The sequence below is a fragment of the Athene noctua genome, chromosome 2 (assembly GCF_965140245.1).
Source record: "Athene noctua chromosome 2, bAthNoc1.hap1.1, whole genome shotgun sequence".
Lineage (NCBI taxonomy): Eukaryota > Metazoa > Chordata > Aves > Strigiformes > Strigidae > Athene > Athene noctua.
The window spans coordinates 99,472,694-99,490,479 of record NC_134038.1 but is presented as its reverse complement, the minus strand read 5'-3'; the positions used below and the strand labels follow the sequence as shown (position 1 = coordinate 99,490,479).

General features: G+C 41.3%; 1 protein-coding gene across 1 annotated transcript; it reads right to left on the bottom strand.

The window, feature by feature from the left end:
• Positions 1-16,254: 16,254 nt before the first annotated feature.
• Positions 16,255-17,044, bottom strand: RNF182 (ring finger protein 182). The gene has a single exon (XM_074897901.1). The coding sequence runs from the start codon at positions 16,990-16,992 to the stop codon at positions 16,255-16,257; it is 738 nt and encodes a 245-aa protein (XP_074754002.1). The 5' UTR covers positions 16,993-17,044.
• Between the last annotated feature and the right edge of the window lie 742 nt (positions 17,045-17,786).

Genomic DNA, 17,786 nt, shown 5'->3' with positions numbered 1-17,786 from the left:
GGATTGTATTGTGTTGCTGCAGAAACACAGCAGAAAGCTCTTAAGAATGCATGATGGCACTTATCACCTGCGGAAGGTAAAGATGCTTTGTATTGTTGCTGTAGTCTTAAGGGGGAAAAAGGGATGATCTAAAAAATCCCCCAAAGACTCATTAGGAAGCATTCTATTTGCACATTAGTGTATTGTGCTAAATTTACTTCCTAATTTTGATGTCAACAGCAACTAGTACTAATGAAAAGCTTATGCAAGACCAGAGAGTTTTAAAAAAAAATAATTAAAAAAAATCAGTTTAAAGAGTTATATTACACAAAACTGTATTTACTAGTTCAAGATTACACAAGACCGTAATTAACAGTCCAGCGTTACAAACACTATCAAAAGGCAACAGAGGACACATTTACAGTATGTACAAACACCATTGTTAGTAAGGTTTGAATATCATGTGGTTTTTTCCTTTCTACTAGCAGCTCAAGTGGTTTAGCTAAACTAGATGCCAGTAAGGAAATCTGGCCAGATTAATGTTATCTACTGTGTCCCATTTCAAGATGGGTCTTAAACTGCTGCTTAAATTCACCTCTCTAAAAATAAATTTCCTAAACATATGCCTGACAGTAGCATGTGCTAAGACCACATTTCTTAGAGCAGCACACACATGAGTATTTTCCTGACTTAGAGCCAGAAGGATATAATCCTCATTTCAAACCTTCCAATCAAGGCAAAAAAGTTTTAAGTCACCTTGCTAACAGGAATGTTATGATGTAAACCACACTTTTTGCCAAACATGATCCAATAAGAGGAAGACAATTCTTGTTCATGTGTGGTCAGGCCCTGTGGGGAGATTACTATGAAGATTCAGGGCTGATCTGGTGTCTACAAGATTGTGAATTTCCTGCCTTTTATGGAACTTTTAATTAATTGTGTTTTTAAAAGATGGCAAGGGACACCAGTTTTAATAGAGGGGTGCTGTACTTATATAAGCTGGACAATAAATTTGAAGCCAGAGAGGAGCTCATCAAGCAAAGACAGCTAGAGACCAACAACAGGCTTATCTAATGTAGACTGTGCAAAACCCAAATTCAAACAAATATTCCAGAGGAAAATGCTGACCCCGAGGGATTCTTCACATCAAGAGTGATACTCATTTCCAACCCCTTCCTAGATGCCCCTATGGGCTCTCAATGCTGCTGACCGATGCATGCTACCATTTTGCCTGAGAGAAGTGGCAGGGGATGCAGATGTATTCAGTAAAGTAATTTAGAAAGATACAAGCAGTGTTCAGCAAGGAGTAATGGTATCCCCTCTGCTGGAGGACTCACCTGTGAAGAGTCTCAGGATCCAAAGCTGCTTCCCTAAAGACCCAGATCTGTCTTCATCTCTTTTCCATTTCTCTGCAGTTTCAGAGTGAGCTGGCCAGACAGCGCTAGCTGAAGCCCTAGCAGCAGAGAGAAAACCACTTACTGTACAGATGGATCCCCGTTATCAGTAAGGCCCAGCTCTTGTGTGGAATTGGGTCATGGAAAAGGAATACCTGAGTAAGACAGGTCCCATGAGACTGGGCAGTGGGAAACTTTCGGAGATCATGCAGCTACAGTGCTGCCTTCACTGATTAACTACCTCAGCTTGTATGATGCAAGTCACTGATACTAAATTGCATCATTTTGCATCACAGCATTTGTACGTTTGCACTGCTGCATCATGCTGCAGCTTTCATACTTAGTGTTTTCTGTCACTGCTGGCTCAGAGGCTGCACAGTTTTGGTGGGCAGTGACCTGGCTTCAACTGATCATACCTGTGTCCTCTCCATTGAGCTGCAGCTGCCTGATGCAGGTGGGGACACAGCTGTTGGTGCTTGGGAAACCTCCTTAGATTGTGATGGATCTGTGTTAATACATCAGGTCCCCTCAGCAATTTAAATTTTACCTTCCTGCTACTCTCAGCTGCCTTCCCTAAAATACTATCTTGAGTGTTGTATTTCCAGATTCATACACTCCATGGTTTATGTTAACTGGAAGTTTACCCAAGGCCAGTTTGTTGAGGTCCCTTTTCCACCACCATGGTAGTTTTCCAGAGCAAGACTCACCTGGGTGGGAGGCAGACACTCACTCACACCCTCCCTCTGGGGTCTAAGAAGCTTCTCTGGGAAGGCACCTTCCCATCCATCGCTTTCATACTTCACCACTTGTTGCTGCAGCTGCAAGGTGTATTTATTTGATTTTGTCATCTTTAACATTATCATAATCTTATATTTATGTTTTAAGAGCATGCTGGTGGGTTTTTGTTTTCACCTGTTAGATGTAGCAAGCATCCAATACATTCATGCCTCCACTCAGAGAAAAGAAATGAGAGAAACCCATCAGCAACTTCAGTAACACCAGGCACTTCATGTACTACTGGAAGGCACAACTTGGCGTGGCATTGTGCCTGAGAGCAGCAGGACTGTATAGCTTTCCACACCCAGGGAAGCTGTATGCCCTGCACTGGTCTGGGGAGTGTTTCTCCATCTAGGAGTCCTGCGACGATGGGGACTGGACTGGTTTTGGTACCAGTAACTGCAATACTATCAATACAGCGTGAAGTCTTTCAGGGAATGCTACAGGGTAACATGGAGAGAACAAAACTTAAAACTAGCAGATCACAAGTAACAGAGCTCAGACAGATCACTGTTCCTACATGTATCTCTGCTCATTGAACATGAGCTATCATCTCTGGTTTGCAATTAAGGTACTGTAGTGGGACTAATCGCAGGAGCTTCTAGCACACTGAACTACTGAAGCTTTTGTCTGCTTGGGGAATTCAAAGGTGAAGTCGTACAAAAAAGCAACCAGAAGAAAAAATACTCATGAAAGTCTCTTTCAACAGCCATATGTTAAAAGGGCTATATCAAGCTGAAGGAAAAAATTACATATCTGAGTTATTTTTGACTTACTGTTTGCTACATACAGTAGATAAACTGCGAACACAAAAGGATTTTTAAATATATGAACAACACTGCTTTGATCTGCAGTTTTTAATTTTCTCTATTCCTTTTGGTATTTGATGGTGGAAGTAGAGGAGTTAATTGTGACTTTCCTGCAGATAAGATATCTATCAATATTTTTTTCACAAGTACGTTACTGGTTGGGTTGTCCATACTGGGGGCAGGTGGAAACACTTGTTGTCCATTGTGAAGACTGAACTGCATTCCCCTTGCAAAAATTAATAGATCCATAGATCCAGAATAGTTTCATTCACATCAGGAGCTTAAAAGACAAGAATATATTGGCATCCTTATGAATATACTTTTTTCAAACCAACCACATCTGCCCTCACGGTGTCCTTTAATGTTTGAGACTCTGCATGGTGGCTTTAAATTACTTTAAAAATGTAATTTTCACATTCTTGTTTGTTTTGACTGATTTCTTAATACAATACAAAGTACTTACCAGAAACAATCCCTCTCTGTCAGACCAAGGCACCAAAGTAAACATTCCTTGATTTGAGCTTGGCAGCATTTGAAAAAACCCCTTGTCAATAGGAAATTTCTTTTACTGCTGAAACAATTGGTTATTAAATAAATTTTAGGTGATTTTTCAGGCGCATGAAATTCATACAGTGCAGTTTTTCTAGTAGGTTTTTCCATTTATGCTTTTACATTCACCTTGGCTCTTTCCTTTACCATAAAGAATATGGAATTTTCCAGTAATTCAGAGAAAAAAAATGTGGTGGGAGCACTGGGTAGCCCTGCATCCACCTTCAATATGTACATCCTGAATGCCAGGTTGATTAATGTAAATATTGGATCCAGACCTGGACCAGGATATTACTCTGAGTAGCCCTGCTCAGTACCCATTCTGATCTCCATTTGGTTAGTCATCCTTTGAGGATCTTGGGTGTAAATATCCAGCTTTGCTACCTTTCGGTAGTTTCCCACATTTGTCTTCTTTGTTTATGAGTTTATATATGTATATTTTTCATATGAGGTAGTACCAAAACCCATACTCATATCCCAGATGTAGGACATCTACTGTTTCTCCCCCTAATGGCAAGGCCCGTAACCTTGCTGTAGAAGTAAATCAGCTTGTCAGGATTTGCTCTTGATAAAGCTGCTCCTTTACTCCTTGGGACTTTCAAGCATGCAGGTGACTCAATCAGGGGAACTGCAGAGACCTGCAAAGAGCTGACAAGTCAGTAATTCCCTACTCTTACCCACTCCACCTTTAAAAAAGTAAGCATAGATACCTGGTTTTTTCCTTCTCCCATCCTTCCTGAATTTTTAAAGAGGACCACTGATAGGTCTGAGACAGCTTTAGCAGGATCTTTAGCCTAGGAAATGCTCATCTGACACACCTGACTGGAAAGCCTCCAAGTCAACCAATGACCAGCTAATTTTTTTGCCCCTTTTGAGCTGTCACTGGTATTAATTTTACAAGCCATTTGCTCACAGCCAACCATTCCTTAAGGAAGACTAATACAAAAAGAGTCTTTGCAGAAGACTTTCCAGTTCAAGATGGGTCTTGGAGTTTATATTAGTTTCCACCTTCCTGTTTCACCTCCCCACCATGCAGCCTCCCTTGCTCATTACACATCACTGTCCCCTCTGGGGAGCCCCACTCCTGCTTCCCCACTTCCCTTTGCTTCTTCTGCTGCCCTACTGTTCCCAAATAGAGAAGTGCTGGAGCAACAACATCCATGTTATCCTGTTTGCTCTATCCTGGTTTAGAAACCACCACTGGGCAGCATGCCAGAAGGTTTGAAAGAGTTCATCATGTAGTCTGGAGGTGAGCTCACAAGGAAGGGTAGTGCTTGTGGTACAGACTGCTGAGACAAGTAGCTGCAGAGATGGCAGGGAACACATACCTTACTCTTCTCACTTTATGATGTCCAGGGGACTCCGCATGTGTCAAAATAGCGGTTTTTTCCCTCTAAGAATAATCATGCACATTTCAGATTGATTTACCCCAATCCTTAAACAAATTTAAAACATGTGCACAAACGTTTAGGCATTGTAAGCTCGTGCCACACACCGCTGAAGATACACCACCCCAGTTTTTTTAACCAATTGCAATCCATGGCACTGTTCACACTGCAAGTATCTGTCATCATGTCGCTAAGGAGAATCTTCAAAGAGATATCAATTTAAGGAAATAAACAAGCAACAAATTATTTTCAGGAAGCTGCGACCTCTGTGACAGTGCTCTGCAAGCAGGGGAAGGCAAAGTCTAAATTAACTGTGTCAAGTGTTCTGTTTGAATTAGTCTATCAGGTCTAAGCATAGTATTTTGTCTAGTGATTCAGGGGTTGTGCCTTCTGCAGAACAGAAGAAAATATCGCACATAACTCCATGACTGCAGGTTAGTGCTACACCACCAGCGCACAGCGCTGCAGCGGGGGAGAACACTTCATCCAACACGCACCACTAATACTGTGTAAACGCACACAATGGGAACACAGGACTTCTTCCCTTGCTGCTGTGTAAAAAGCATACCCCATGATACCCACAAGGCTCTTCGTCCCAATTCTCTCTTTGAAGCCAGCTCAGATTACTTCCATAGGATTTCCCAGAGGCGTCTGGCACCAAACGGTTCAGCTGTATCTCCTTGGTCAAGGAGACAGCCATGATTTATGTTTCAGACAAGCAGGCGCAGCTGGCAGGTAACATCTTTCAAGAAGCATCTCTAAATGTCATAATTGTTCAAGGCCTGGGAGACGCAGACTTCCCGGTCCTCCCCACATGGTTGCTATAGGGACGTATCACCAGGTGATGCTGAGGTATGTTTTCCTGCTCCTTCCACAGGCTCCGTCCAAGCTCAAAACTCCAATCAATGCCTCTAGCAAAACTAACAACTGAATAATTTGCCTTTTGACTAATGTGTCAATGGCAAGAGGAACAGTTTCACATCCCTTTGCAATGCTTAATCATCTCCTGATATTTTCTGTATTTGAGGTGGGTAAAAGATGGCTTTTAGTTCTAACATATCAAGAATCCAGGTCTAAGCTTTGTTTATTTTCTGATTTGGAGGTTCCAGCAATGCTGGCTGAGTGCTAAAAGCTCAGCACTTGGTGAGTGCTGAGATAAAAGCAAGTGGTGCTTTTATCAGTACCGTTCAACAAAGAAACAAAGAACTTCCAAGCGAAGATTGTGCTCTCTCTCATTTGCTTATGTACTGCACTTAATTTCCTAAATGTATGCATTAGGCTGTGCCAGGAAAAAACAGGGGAAATATCTGGAATTCTGTGTGGTAAGAACGAAGCTGAAAAGAAACATCATGTTTGATTTTCCTGTGGGGAAAAAAAAAAAAAAAAAAAAAAGCCTAAATTTTAATTTGAGCTTTTATTTCTACACTAGAAAGAGGGAAAGCTAGTACACCTCCACCTTTTTCCAAGGATGGTTTACTCTCAGCTAGGAGTGGGTTTAGCCCACAACTCAGGGTTCAGGTATCTACAAGTTTAGAGGCTCGTGAGATCTGGAAATGAGAAAGCTTACCAGTTCTGGGCCATCCCTCAGTTTAATAGAGGAAAAGGAAGCAAAGTGTGGCAGGTGACGTTTTGCAATTTAAAAAATAAAGAAGCCACTGTATGAATTTTACATCCACAGTGGGTTGACCCTGGCTGGAAGCCAAATGCCCACCAAAGCTGCTCTATCACTCCCCCTCCTCAAATGGACAGGGGAGAAAAAATGTAATGAAAGGTTCATGGGTCAAGATAGGGAAAGGGAGAGATCACTCAGCAATTACTTTCACTGGCAAAACAGACTTGACTTCGGGAAATTAGTTTATTACCAATCAAATCAGAGTAGGGTAATGAGAAATAAAACCAAATCTTAAAAACATTTTCCCACCACCCCTCCTCTCTTCCCGGGCTTAACTTTACTCACGATTTTCTCTACCTCCTCCCCTGCTGAGGTGCAGGGGGACGGGGAATGGGTGTTGTGATCAGTTCATCACAGATTGTCTCTGCCGCTCCTCCCTCCTCAGGGGGAGGACTCACACTCTTCCCCGGCTCCGAAGTGGGATCTCTCCCACGGGAGACAGTTCTCCACAAACTCCTCTAATGTGAGTCCTTCCCATTGGCTGCAGTTCTTCACAAACTGCTCCATTGTGAGTCCCTTGCATGGGGTGCAGTCCTTGAGGAACAGACTGCTCCAGCGTGGGCTCCTCTCTCCACGGGGCCACAGGTGCTGCCAGGAGCCTGCTCCACGTGGGGTTCCCACGGGGTCACAGCCTCCTTCGGGCATCCACCTGCTCTGGCGTGGGGTCCCCCACAGCCTGCAGGTGGATCTCTGCTCCCCCATGGACCTCCATGGGGTGCAGGGGCACAGCCTGCCCCACCATGGGCTGCACCACGGGCTGCAGGGGAATCTCTGCTCCGGTGCCTGGAGCACCTCCTCCCCCTCCTTCTTCAGTGACTGGGGTCTGCAGCGTTGTTTCTCTCATTCCTCCCTCCAGCTGCAGTTGCTGTTGTGCAGCAACTTATCCCCTGTCTTAAATATGTCATCACAGAGGTGCTACCACTGTCACTGATGTGCTCAGTCTTGGCCAGTGGTGGGTCTGTCTTGGAGCCGGCTGGCATTGGCTGTATCAGTCACAGGAGGAGCATCCAGCAGCTTCCCACAAAAGCCACCCCTGTAGCGCCCCCCCACCCCTTGCCATGCAAACCCGGTACAGTATCTAACCATCACTCTACCAGTGTCTTATAAATTCAAAATGTAAATTACACCAGTAGCCACATACTGGCTCATGTGACAAACCTTACTGTTCTACCCGCTACTAGAAGATTACATATCACAACCCTGTGAGTTGTGCGCCTATACAGTCCGGCTGTGCCTGAAGCCAGCTGTTATACAACACACTTGCTCCTTGTAGTCCTGCTAAAAGAAGGTGAGACGGGGAGCTGAATAAAGCATACTTACTTTATAACTCCACAGTTATAGAGTGATTTCTTCGCAAGTCATAGGAATAATTCATGTGGGGGAGCATGCATTTTCCAGGCAGCTGCATTTTCCTATGCACATGTGTGACCCATGTGCCCTGTGACCAGGCTCCACTGCTGCCTCTCTAATAACATGAGGGACAACCTGCAGCTTGCACCCTTCAGATGAGGCAAACACTGGTGGTCTCAGGTTTTAGAGATGCCTGTACTAAGGGTTTCCAGGCAAGAACATCATTCTCCAAACCAGGAATTAGCCCCATATTTTTAATAACAGTCAATGGGCAAGGTCAAGAAATGTAGGACTCCAATGTAAAATGCATGCTCCAAAGTACCATCTGGCTGCTACCTGGAATGCTCCCTCATACACGCTGTCATTTTATCTTAAAAATACGTGGTTGAGTGATCATCTATAAATCTGCCTAGCTCTTGTTTAATTTTTTGCAATCTTTCTTTACACAAAATACTTTACATTCTCATGCAGTAAACTGAAATATTTTGTCCTGTTTGGTTAAAATACTGTGAAATACTATCACATACTCCCCTTCAGTCTATTTTTTAAACTGTTCTGATGAATAACAGGGATGGAATCTGAAAGAAGTCCAAATCCAGGCATTAAGAAATATGCTTATCATGACAAATCTTTACTGAAAAATTAAATTTTTATTGAGTGAAACAATTGCTTTTACATTAGTACTTCATTATTTCAGATAAGATACTTTTGCCATTTGCTACCATGTTATAGTTTCCATCTGCAAGATTACATTGTATTTCATCGTTCCACTCCTGAAATAAAAACAAACAAAAAGAAATCCCCATACTATGACTTTTCTTCATAAAAATAAAAAAGAAAACTATAGAAGGTAAAGTTACAGCAGTCAAACTCTTCTCATAAGACTTACAGTACATTTGGTAGGCTTCAAGCTGATGTGGAATTTAGACAGTGGATTTTAGTAGCCGAAGTATAAAGTAAAGCAAGATATGGTTAAACCTTTTGGTTTTTTCAGTTTGTTGGATCAAGAATTACACACTACAATGTATCGATAATTCACTGGAGCTTGCATACAAGTTTTTCACATTCTACCTGTCTTTGTGCATTATTTCTACAATCTCTTGTCAAGTTACTACATCCCGCTGTTTGCCCTCTCCACCCAAGACCTACTGTGTGACTAAGCCCCCTTTTTCTTAACTTATTTACCCACTTTCAGAACCTAATTGTGAATTTTCATTAACTAACTGCATGATTATTCAGCCTCACTGGCCTGGTTTTATTTAGCTATTGGTGTTTCATTACCAACCCCCCCCCTCCCAAAAGTCATCAGAGATTTGCAGCTGACCCTGGAAGTGCCACAAAATTGAGTTTTGGCCTTAGAATTTTAGTCTTTGCTGAGAGAAATGAGCCCTATCTAGTTTCAATGGAATAACAATATTTTTTTACGGTTGCTCAGTTTCCCTAAGTAAAAGCAGGAAAGAAGATGGAACATCGATGTAAAGAGCGTCAACGTGAAGAAGTCCTCCAGAGGCTGCAAGGAGCCTTTCCCAGGGCCAGGATGGAAAGCTGCTGAGCCAGCCCCCTGCTTACATCCCTGAGAACTGAAAGCAGAGACCCCTAATTTTTGCCCTAACTGGTAATATGAAGGACTAAATACAAAGGACTTACCCTCTAAACAGCATTATTAATTTTATCGGCTAGCATCTCCCCTTCTTGGAATGAATAAAGAAGAACATGAAAAAGGCCACAAGTATTTCCTATCAGAAGAAGCAGGGGACACGTAACTAGCATTTTAGGAGTTTTTAAGACAAAGCAGACCTTTCCCACAAAGTGTATAATTAAATTATGGAACAGATACAGACATAACCTCCATCTCAAGAGGTGGCCAAACTGCAGACTGCTGTACATGAGGAGGTATATTGGAAGCTCACTGTCCACATCAGCTGTTCATATATTTTTTTACATGCATCCACCACCACTCACTTTTAGAGAGACCCTTCCTGAACCAGCAGACCATCTACCTGACCCAGGCTCAGCATTCTCTTGCAAAGCGTAGTAGCACTTTTTAAAGTAATTATCTTTTAAATGTAAACCTATACAATGTCCGCCTGTCCACCTAGAGTTTCCTTAGTCACACTGCTCCTTCTTGTCATTTGAGGTAGGCAGAGGATTATGTAATATATTGTAATTAAATCGGCAGTGTACTGTTTCTGTTGTCAAGACATGAGTCACTTTTTCGTGCACAGATCTGATTCCAGCGACACAGTTGCAAAGGCATCTTTTCAAACTCTTCTCCTTAACACTGGATTAAATTTTTCTTCTGAGCTAGGCTGTCAGCAAAAATTGCTCTGCAGTGAGTGGCAATCAATCCAGCCTTGTTTCTCAACAAGTTAAGAGTTTTGACATCGTGTGGTTCTTACATAGAGGTTTGCTTATGAAGAGGACATTTAAACGCCTTTTAAAAGCATACTTTTATTAAAATCATCCACTTTTAGAAAGAAAAGCTCTATCTAAAGAAATAGGCTGTTTGCCTCAGCACCTCTTGAAATTTCAGTATTCAATATTGCCACGTATGCACTTGGAAAGACGCATTTCTTCAGTTTCACTTGACATTTTTCACTCCCTAATGTAGAAAGAAGTGTCAGCCAGGACTTGCCAGGAAATATGTCTACTAGTACATGGCATACCATCTCAGTGAAGTATTAGCTGTTCAGCAACTGGTTGCTTATCTCTTGCATTTCTTGAACAACAAGGATTATGAATTATTCAACTACAGTGTGAAAGGGAGAAATGAAACATTTCCCAGATTTCATAAAAGTTAAAACAGTGGGTACAGAATAAAGGGATTATGCAAAAGAAAAAATCGGGATCAGTATGAAGAAAATATTTCCTAACAAAGATGCCTATTAAATGGTTGAAAAGTCCCTCACGGGAAGAGGTAGAGGCTTTATCACTTGAGATATTTAAAACCAGACTAGACAAAGCATTCATCTCTACAGGGGCAGAAGAAACAAATAAAACTACTTACTAGGCTTTTTTCTACCCATCTCTGATTTCTATGATTTAATACATTTTTTAAAAATGCAAACCACTTCGTATAACACAAAAGGCAGAAATACAATAAAAGGATTTTTAGTTGTAGTGTTGCCCAACACAATGAAACTTGATTTAAAATTAAATTTATGCTAGCAATTCAGACTGCAAGATGACTTCTCTTTGTTTAAGGTCTAGCATTGAAAGCTTTGCTACTGCCACACACATCTCTAAAATAGATGATTTACCATCCCCGGACTGGGGGTTTATTCTCTGTGCCATAACTCTTTATAAGCTGTGATGGTTCAACTTTTGACAAGGGGAGATGATGCAAAAGGCAGAATGGTTCTTTACAGAAAAACAGTAGAGTACAGAGTGGAGTACAGAGTTTGTGCCTAAGGTCTGGCAGACTTATAAGCTCCCTGAGAAATCTCTAGCACTAAAGTTTACTCAAAGGATAACATCTATTCTGCTAGTATGAAAGTAAAAGTAGAATCTCAGAACAGTCTCTTTCCATCACTTTGACTACCTTAAAATGATTTCAAAATTCTTAGTTCTTCTTCTTCCCCATGTTTTGTCTGTTTGTTTTGGGGTTTTTTGGTTGGTTTTTTTTTTTGGGGGGGGGGGGGGAGGGGTTGGGTTTTTTTGTTTGTTTTTTGTTTTTTATCATCATCCTTGGAGGCACTGTTCTATTTAAAATAAAGCACACTGTCTTACTTTTGTAGAAATATGAAGAAATATATGAAAAAAAAAACCCTGAGAAACCTTAGGATAGTTAAAATGAGCCTGATTAAGAGCAGAACACTGTGGGCCTTTCACTACACTCATCATCCATGCAGGAAGATGAAATCATGACATACAACTGCTGTACAAGAAATCAAGATGTACAACTGAAGGGAATTGTCACAGACATAAAGCAGGGGACGGTGTCAAGTCATGGTGGTCCTCAGGTCTGGGACAGCCTATCACTAGTTTTGAACCAGTCAAGGCAAGACAGGATGTAGTCACATGTTTTCCTTGCTTTGACATCAAAACTGTTACAACAATCTGCTGCCATTTCTCCTCAGCGTTCTGTTCACTCTCACATCCTGGCTGCAATTTGCCATCTTTTCAGTATTAATCTTGTTTTGCTGGACTGAGCTGTAAACTCAATATAGCAGAAAAGGTTGTTTCATTTCAAAATGCCATTTACCCACAGTTCCACAGATCCTTGTCCCAGCAGAGAGGGCAGAAAAGTAATGGGGAAAAGTGAGTTGAATCTAACCCTGGAAATGGTTAGATTTAGGAAAAATAATGGTTCTGAATCCTAATAACAAGGAACTCCCTCAGACATGACATCATCCACCTTCCTGTGAACCTCCTCAGTTCACCTTCCTCTGGTTGAAGTAATTTAGCTGGAAAGTTGTGTTTTCCTGTACTGGTCCATTTGGCTGGGTTGTGCTGGATTTATCTGTGTCTTTGGGTAATAAAGTCCATCGGGAAGAACGTCTATTCTTGGGTACGTTGTAAAATGTTGGCATCCTCAAAGTCTGCCAACAGTGTTATATCAGGACAAGAGTTCACCTGTTTTAAGTGTTTTTTGTTAGCATATACAGTTTGGCAGGCACATAATCAATATAGTAGGACAAAGCTCACAATGCAGCTAAACCAAAGACATCAGCCCTTATTTTGGTCAATCCTGTTTTAAAGATTGTAGCTTTAAACATTTAACATAATAGAGGGCATATGTCCAAATCTAAAGATCTCTTTAAATTATAAAGTTCAATACTTTGCCATTTGGAAAGTAAAAATACTCAACTGTAGCAGCAGTAGCAAATGACTTTTAATTCCCAAATGAATTTTAAAGCCCAGAAGGGTCAGTATGAAAAACATGAAACTGTTTGCAGCAGCTCTACCCCAAACTCATTTAAAACACAGCCCCTTTGTCCCAGCCATCTGCTTTGCACAACTTAGCCACAGCTCACCCTCCAGCCCCGAGGCCCCATGTCCTGTTCATGAACCCACAGGCCCTGCTTTCCACACAACCCACTCTCTGCGAATTGCCCTTTAGGCTCTGGGCTCAAGCCACGCTTGCAGGAGAGCTTCATCCCTCAACTGGATCCTGCTCAGAGGATGGTCCAGCTCAGCACATACTTCCTGATGTCATGCCCAGAGACTACTACTGCATCATCCTGCCCCAGCCCTCAGGGAATGCAGTACTACATGTATACTGTAAACAAGCAGCTGGTAGGGATACAGTCCACATCCATAGGATAAGCAGGAATTAAAACAAAAAAAATCATTTGGACAAAATTAATCCTGTAGTAATGAATCTATAACACTTTGTATCCGTTTGAGTCACATGTCTGGGCAAAGCAGAAATAAAATGCTACTGAAAGGGAATTGTCTTGTTGTGCAAGCAGTATTTTACAGCCACAGGAGCTATTACTCTCCAAGGAGAGAAAAAAGTCACAGAGTGGGAAATGCAGGCAGGCAAGCAGGTACACAGGACTTGATTCTAGCTCCATTTACACTGACTTCAGCAGAGTTATTCTACTGCAGAGGACACAAAGAGTTTTCAGTTCTGAGTCTTAAGGATGGTGGAGAATAAAAATAATGAAAGAGTAATATCTGAAGTTCTTCTAGTCTTAGACACAAGCAAATATCTTCTCCACCAATAATTGAGATTTGGACCTCCTAGCAATTCTCAATAGGTCTCATATAGGAATTTTATGAGACCAAAGCTGTAATAACGTGCTCTGTCAGAGCGGCAGAATAGCTATACAATCAATATGGTTTTGCACACTCGCATTTTTGAGTGGATTAGTATTGCAGCACATTCTAAAATAACAGCATAAATTTAACAGGCCGGGAGTCTTAAAAGTAGTGAAGTATAGTAAGTGTATTTATTTGTGCTGTGGTGTGTAACTGATACCACTGTAATCCTGCAGAGATTAGGCTCTGTTTTAAAACAGTACAAAATACCTGGTGCTGGAGCTAAAATAATCAACTGAAAATCAAAAGGAAAAGGCAACAGGTAGCACTGTAGACATGTTGTACAGACGTAATACATATATGTCACACATTTGCAAAACCTACTTCCTCTATTAGCCAGCCCTTTATTAGAGACACTATATTCGGACAAATTGAACAAATCCTAAAACATATAAATCCTTAACACTACAAATACATCTTTTCCCAAAGTTGTGAAGTACTATAAAACCACATAGGTTTCTATTTTTCTTGCTTTTTGACATAATTGTTGTTGGATACTTAAAATTTATGAGTTCATAGATGAATCAAACCTCGCAGTATACAGAACTGGAGATGATACCTCTTTTAACTAAATGTGCTTTACCACAAACATTAAAAACAATTACTTAGGAATAGTCATTTCTATGAATTCTGAAAATATTTTAGTTATCACTGTTATCAAGTCATTAAATTCTGAAATATTTTCTTTAATCATTCGGTACATAGATCCATAACTCCATACACTTGAAAACTGTAATTTTGTTGTTAGTTTTCTTCTTACATATGTGTCTATATGTACATACACACACATATATATATGCACTATTATAAAATAAGGGTCAAGAAAAGCAGGACCTTTACATTTCCACATTTTTCCCTATGTTTGCAATAGGAATGAAACTGCAGATACCACCTGCACCATCTACAAAAATTGGATCAGCTTGATTTCAAATCCTCTCGAGACAGACAACAATCACTTACACTCTGCTTCTCTCATTGGCATTTTTCATTCTTGCCAAAGTCAGTTTGCTCTAAAAATATATTGTTAGGCCATACGTTCAGTCTTCATGCAACAAACTATTCTCTCTCTTACACTACCTTGAAATTACTAAATCTTGTGCCTGACCCAAAAGCCATACTTGCACTGCTCAACTCCTCCTCAGTTTTTACCCTGGCGTGCACAGGAAAACGAGTTTGTAGCTGTGATGTTGACTAGATCTAGTTATACACATAAACATTAAAAATTTATTATTTTTGTGCTCTTCCAGTAATTTAAAAAGTAGCCTAAACCATGCAACACACAAGGAAGCCTTACAGGGCCTGATCCTATTTGTGGAACGGTAAGTCATCAGTAATTCCTCTGAACTCAGCTAATCAAGACATGCTAATTGCCACATCTAGAGTGCCATCAACTCACAATGGTGACAGAGGGAGTTCAGGGTATTAAACTTATTTTGAAGGACTATGTGTTAAACAGAAACCTTCCCAAGGTCATAGTACCTCCTGACAATGCTCATTCTGTGAACTCAGAAAGAAAAAAAACCCAAACAGTTAACTACTTCACATTTTTTCTGAAATTTGTATTAGTGATTGAAGGTCCATTTCCTAATGGTTGGGAATAAAAGTCTATCTTGATAGCTAACATCACATAAGCCAAATTCTCCAAGTGTAGCTACCACAGAGGAGATTATGCGTGAAGTTGTGGTCAGGCAATTTGTAGGAGGACTAATGGGTTGGAAACATGGTGTGGTGGTGGAAATGCTGGGAGGGAGTGTAAGCATAACAGAACATAGCTAGAGAAGTCTGCAGAGCTCTGAACCCTCAAAGGGAAGCCTAAGGCGTATGCACACTGAAATGAGTGCACCTGGAGAAGAGCAAATGTGTAGCTGGGCCCCTGGAAGTACTCATTAGCAGGAATATCTCAGAGGGAGCTGCAACTACATGACAAGTAAAGGGGGCTTCTGTTTGGGGAAAGCGTTTTGGAGACATGATTTAGCATGGTGAAAAAAGATTCCTCATGCCACAGAATACAAAAAATCTGCAACCACCGGCCTCCCACAAATATTTTTGCTATGACAAGAATCAACAAAAGCAATGGTAGCTTGTCTTCTTATAATATTAACAAAGAGGTTTCATTTGCTATAAATGATAAAGAATGATAAATAACAGATATTCCAAAGCGTGAGATGCTTTGGATGAAAAGATGCCATACTTTGACCTGGAAGGCACCTGTTTTACTAATTTATTCTAGGGTGGATCCTGCAGCCTTGACTGACATAATCAAGTCAATAGAGCAAAGGGCTACTCATCTGAATAGTGGCGGCACCAGCAGGCATCAAGTTTTGCCATTTTGCTCTAACCCTTTCTACAACTTGGCCTTTTAGAATCAACATGTAAATTTTATTTCCATTATTTAGCTTTAAAAAAAGAGGAGGAGAATCAAATCAAGTAGAAAAAAAGGACCATATAACTAGGGCCACTGCTCTCATTTAGTGGGATGAACAACAATACGAATAAATAAGAACACAAAGACAGGATAAATCAACTATGCTACACATGTGGCCATACATCTTATTTTACTGTATTTGTTATCAAGATGACATGCAGTCTAGAACTTCATGGCAAACACACTGGCAAAAGCCATAAACCATGAGAATAACAAGGCTCGAAGGAACAAGGCTTACAAAGACAACCCCAAGGGTGACTTTCTTAGATACCAGTAAATAAATCCCTAAAGGCAAGGAACTAAAGTACAGCAACCCTAGCAACCACACTAACACCCGAATTGAGGTCTGGAAGAGCAAAGATGTGCAGTTCCACACTGTCCAGTTGTGGGACACAGTTGCAACAGAATCAAAACTTGTAGGCCTGTAAAATTCCACCACAGGGGTTGAGTTCAGATTCTGGGGACTTTCTCTTTGTACTTCCATGATTGTTATAACCAGGCAATTAGAAGAGGTGTGAGAAGGGCTAACCAGAGATGCCAACCTTTTGGGAGTCAGCAACAGTTCTGTTGGGTTGTCCGGTAGGCACTTCTTTCCCTTTCCGCTGCAAGCTAAATTCAGAAGGATGTTGTTGTCATCAGGAAGACTACTAACCTCATCGTCTGGCAGGCACGTTTCAAACCTGCAAAACGGGCATACTATGACTCCTTGCGGGGAATCACCAAAGTCTATGATCTTGCAAAGGCATTTGGCACATACTCTGTGACAACACTCCAGCACTTTTGGTTTTCTTTGTCGCAGGTTATAGCGGTTGTAACAGATCTTGCACTCAAGCTCATCTGAGCTCTGGGTCTCCACAGACTCCTCTGGTAGTTGACTGGTCATTTCTTCTGATGGTTTTTAGACTTGTGGAAAGAGGAGTCAAAGGATGAAGAGGTCACCCAGGCTTATTTTAGAACTTTTTCCTGATGATCTCACCCATCTCAAACCAGAAAAGTGGAGATGACATTGTTGAAAAGCATCAGTAGGTGTCATCCATTTTCAGCTTCTACTAGGGATTGTGCACTGCATGTCCTTTACTCTGAGGCAGGCATCCATCTGAAAAAGACAATGTATAATTTTTGTGGAAAAAAAGGAAAGGGGGGAAAAAGGGGGGGGGGGGCGGGGGGGGGGAAGAAATAGCTGAAGCAGGTGAAATATGCATGTTCCACTTTTTACAAGCTTAGGTTCCTTTGCTAAAAATACCTCTAGGTATTTTTTTCTGTGGCATATGGGCCTATATAGCAGTCATGCTGATAAAACTTAGTATCGCACTGCATGCATTTGTTTTAGACTTGTAACTTTGACTGGCTCAGCCCATGAAGTCCTCAGCGGAAACTGTAATCTAATCACTGATCTGTGACCGTTTGTTTAAACCCTGGTTTCCTAAGGAAATGAGACCTGACCCCTGGAGCTTTTTGTCTTTCTTGGTAAATTGTGAACCTGCTGTCCAATTTCAAACAAATCGTAGGAGGGGCAGCAGTACTGAAGATAACAATGTTTCTAAAAATGTAGTGAACACTGGCATTTGGGTAGAGGAGAGGGAGAGGTATTGATAATAACTATCATTTATCCTGGAGGGCAGTGATCAGCCAGTGCAGACCCAGCCTCTGCTCTGAACAGGCAGCATGCTGCCTTGT

Excerpts from the sequence above, each read along its gene's own strand:
- RNF182 (XM_074897901.1), bottom strand. The coding sequence starts at position 16,992 with ATGACCAGTCAACTACCAGAGGAGTCTGTGGAGACCCAGAGCTCAGAT.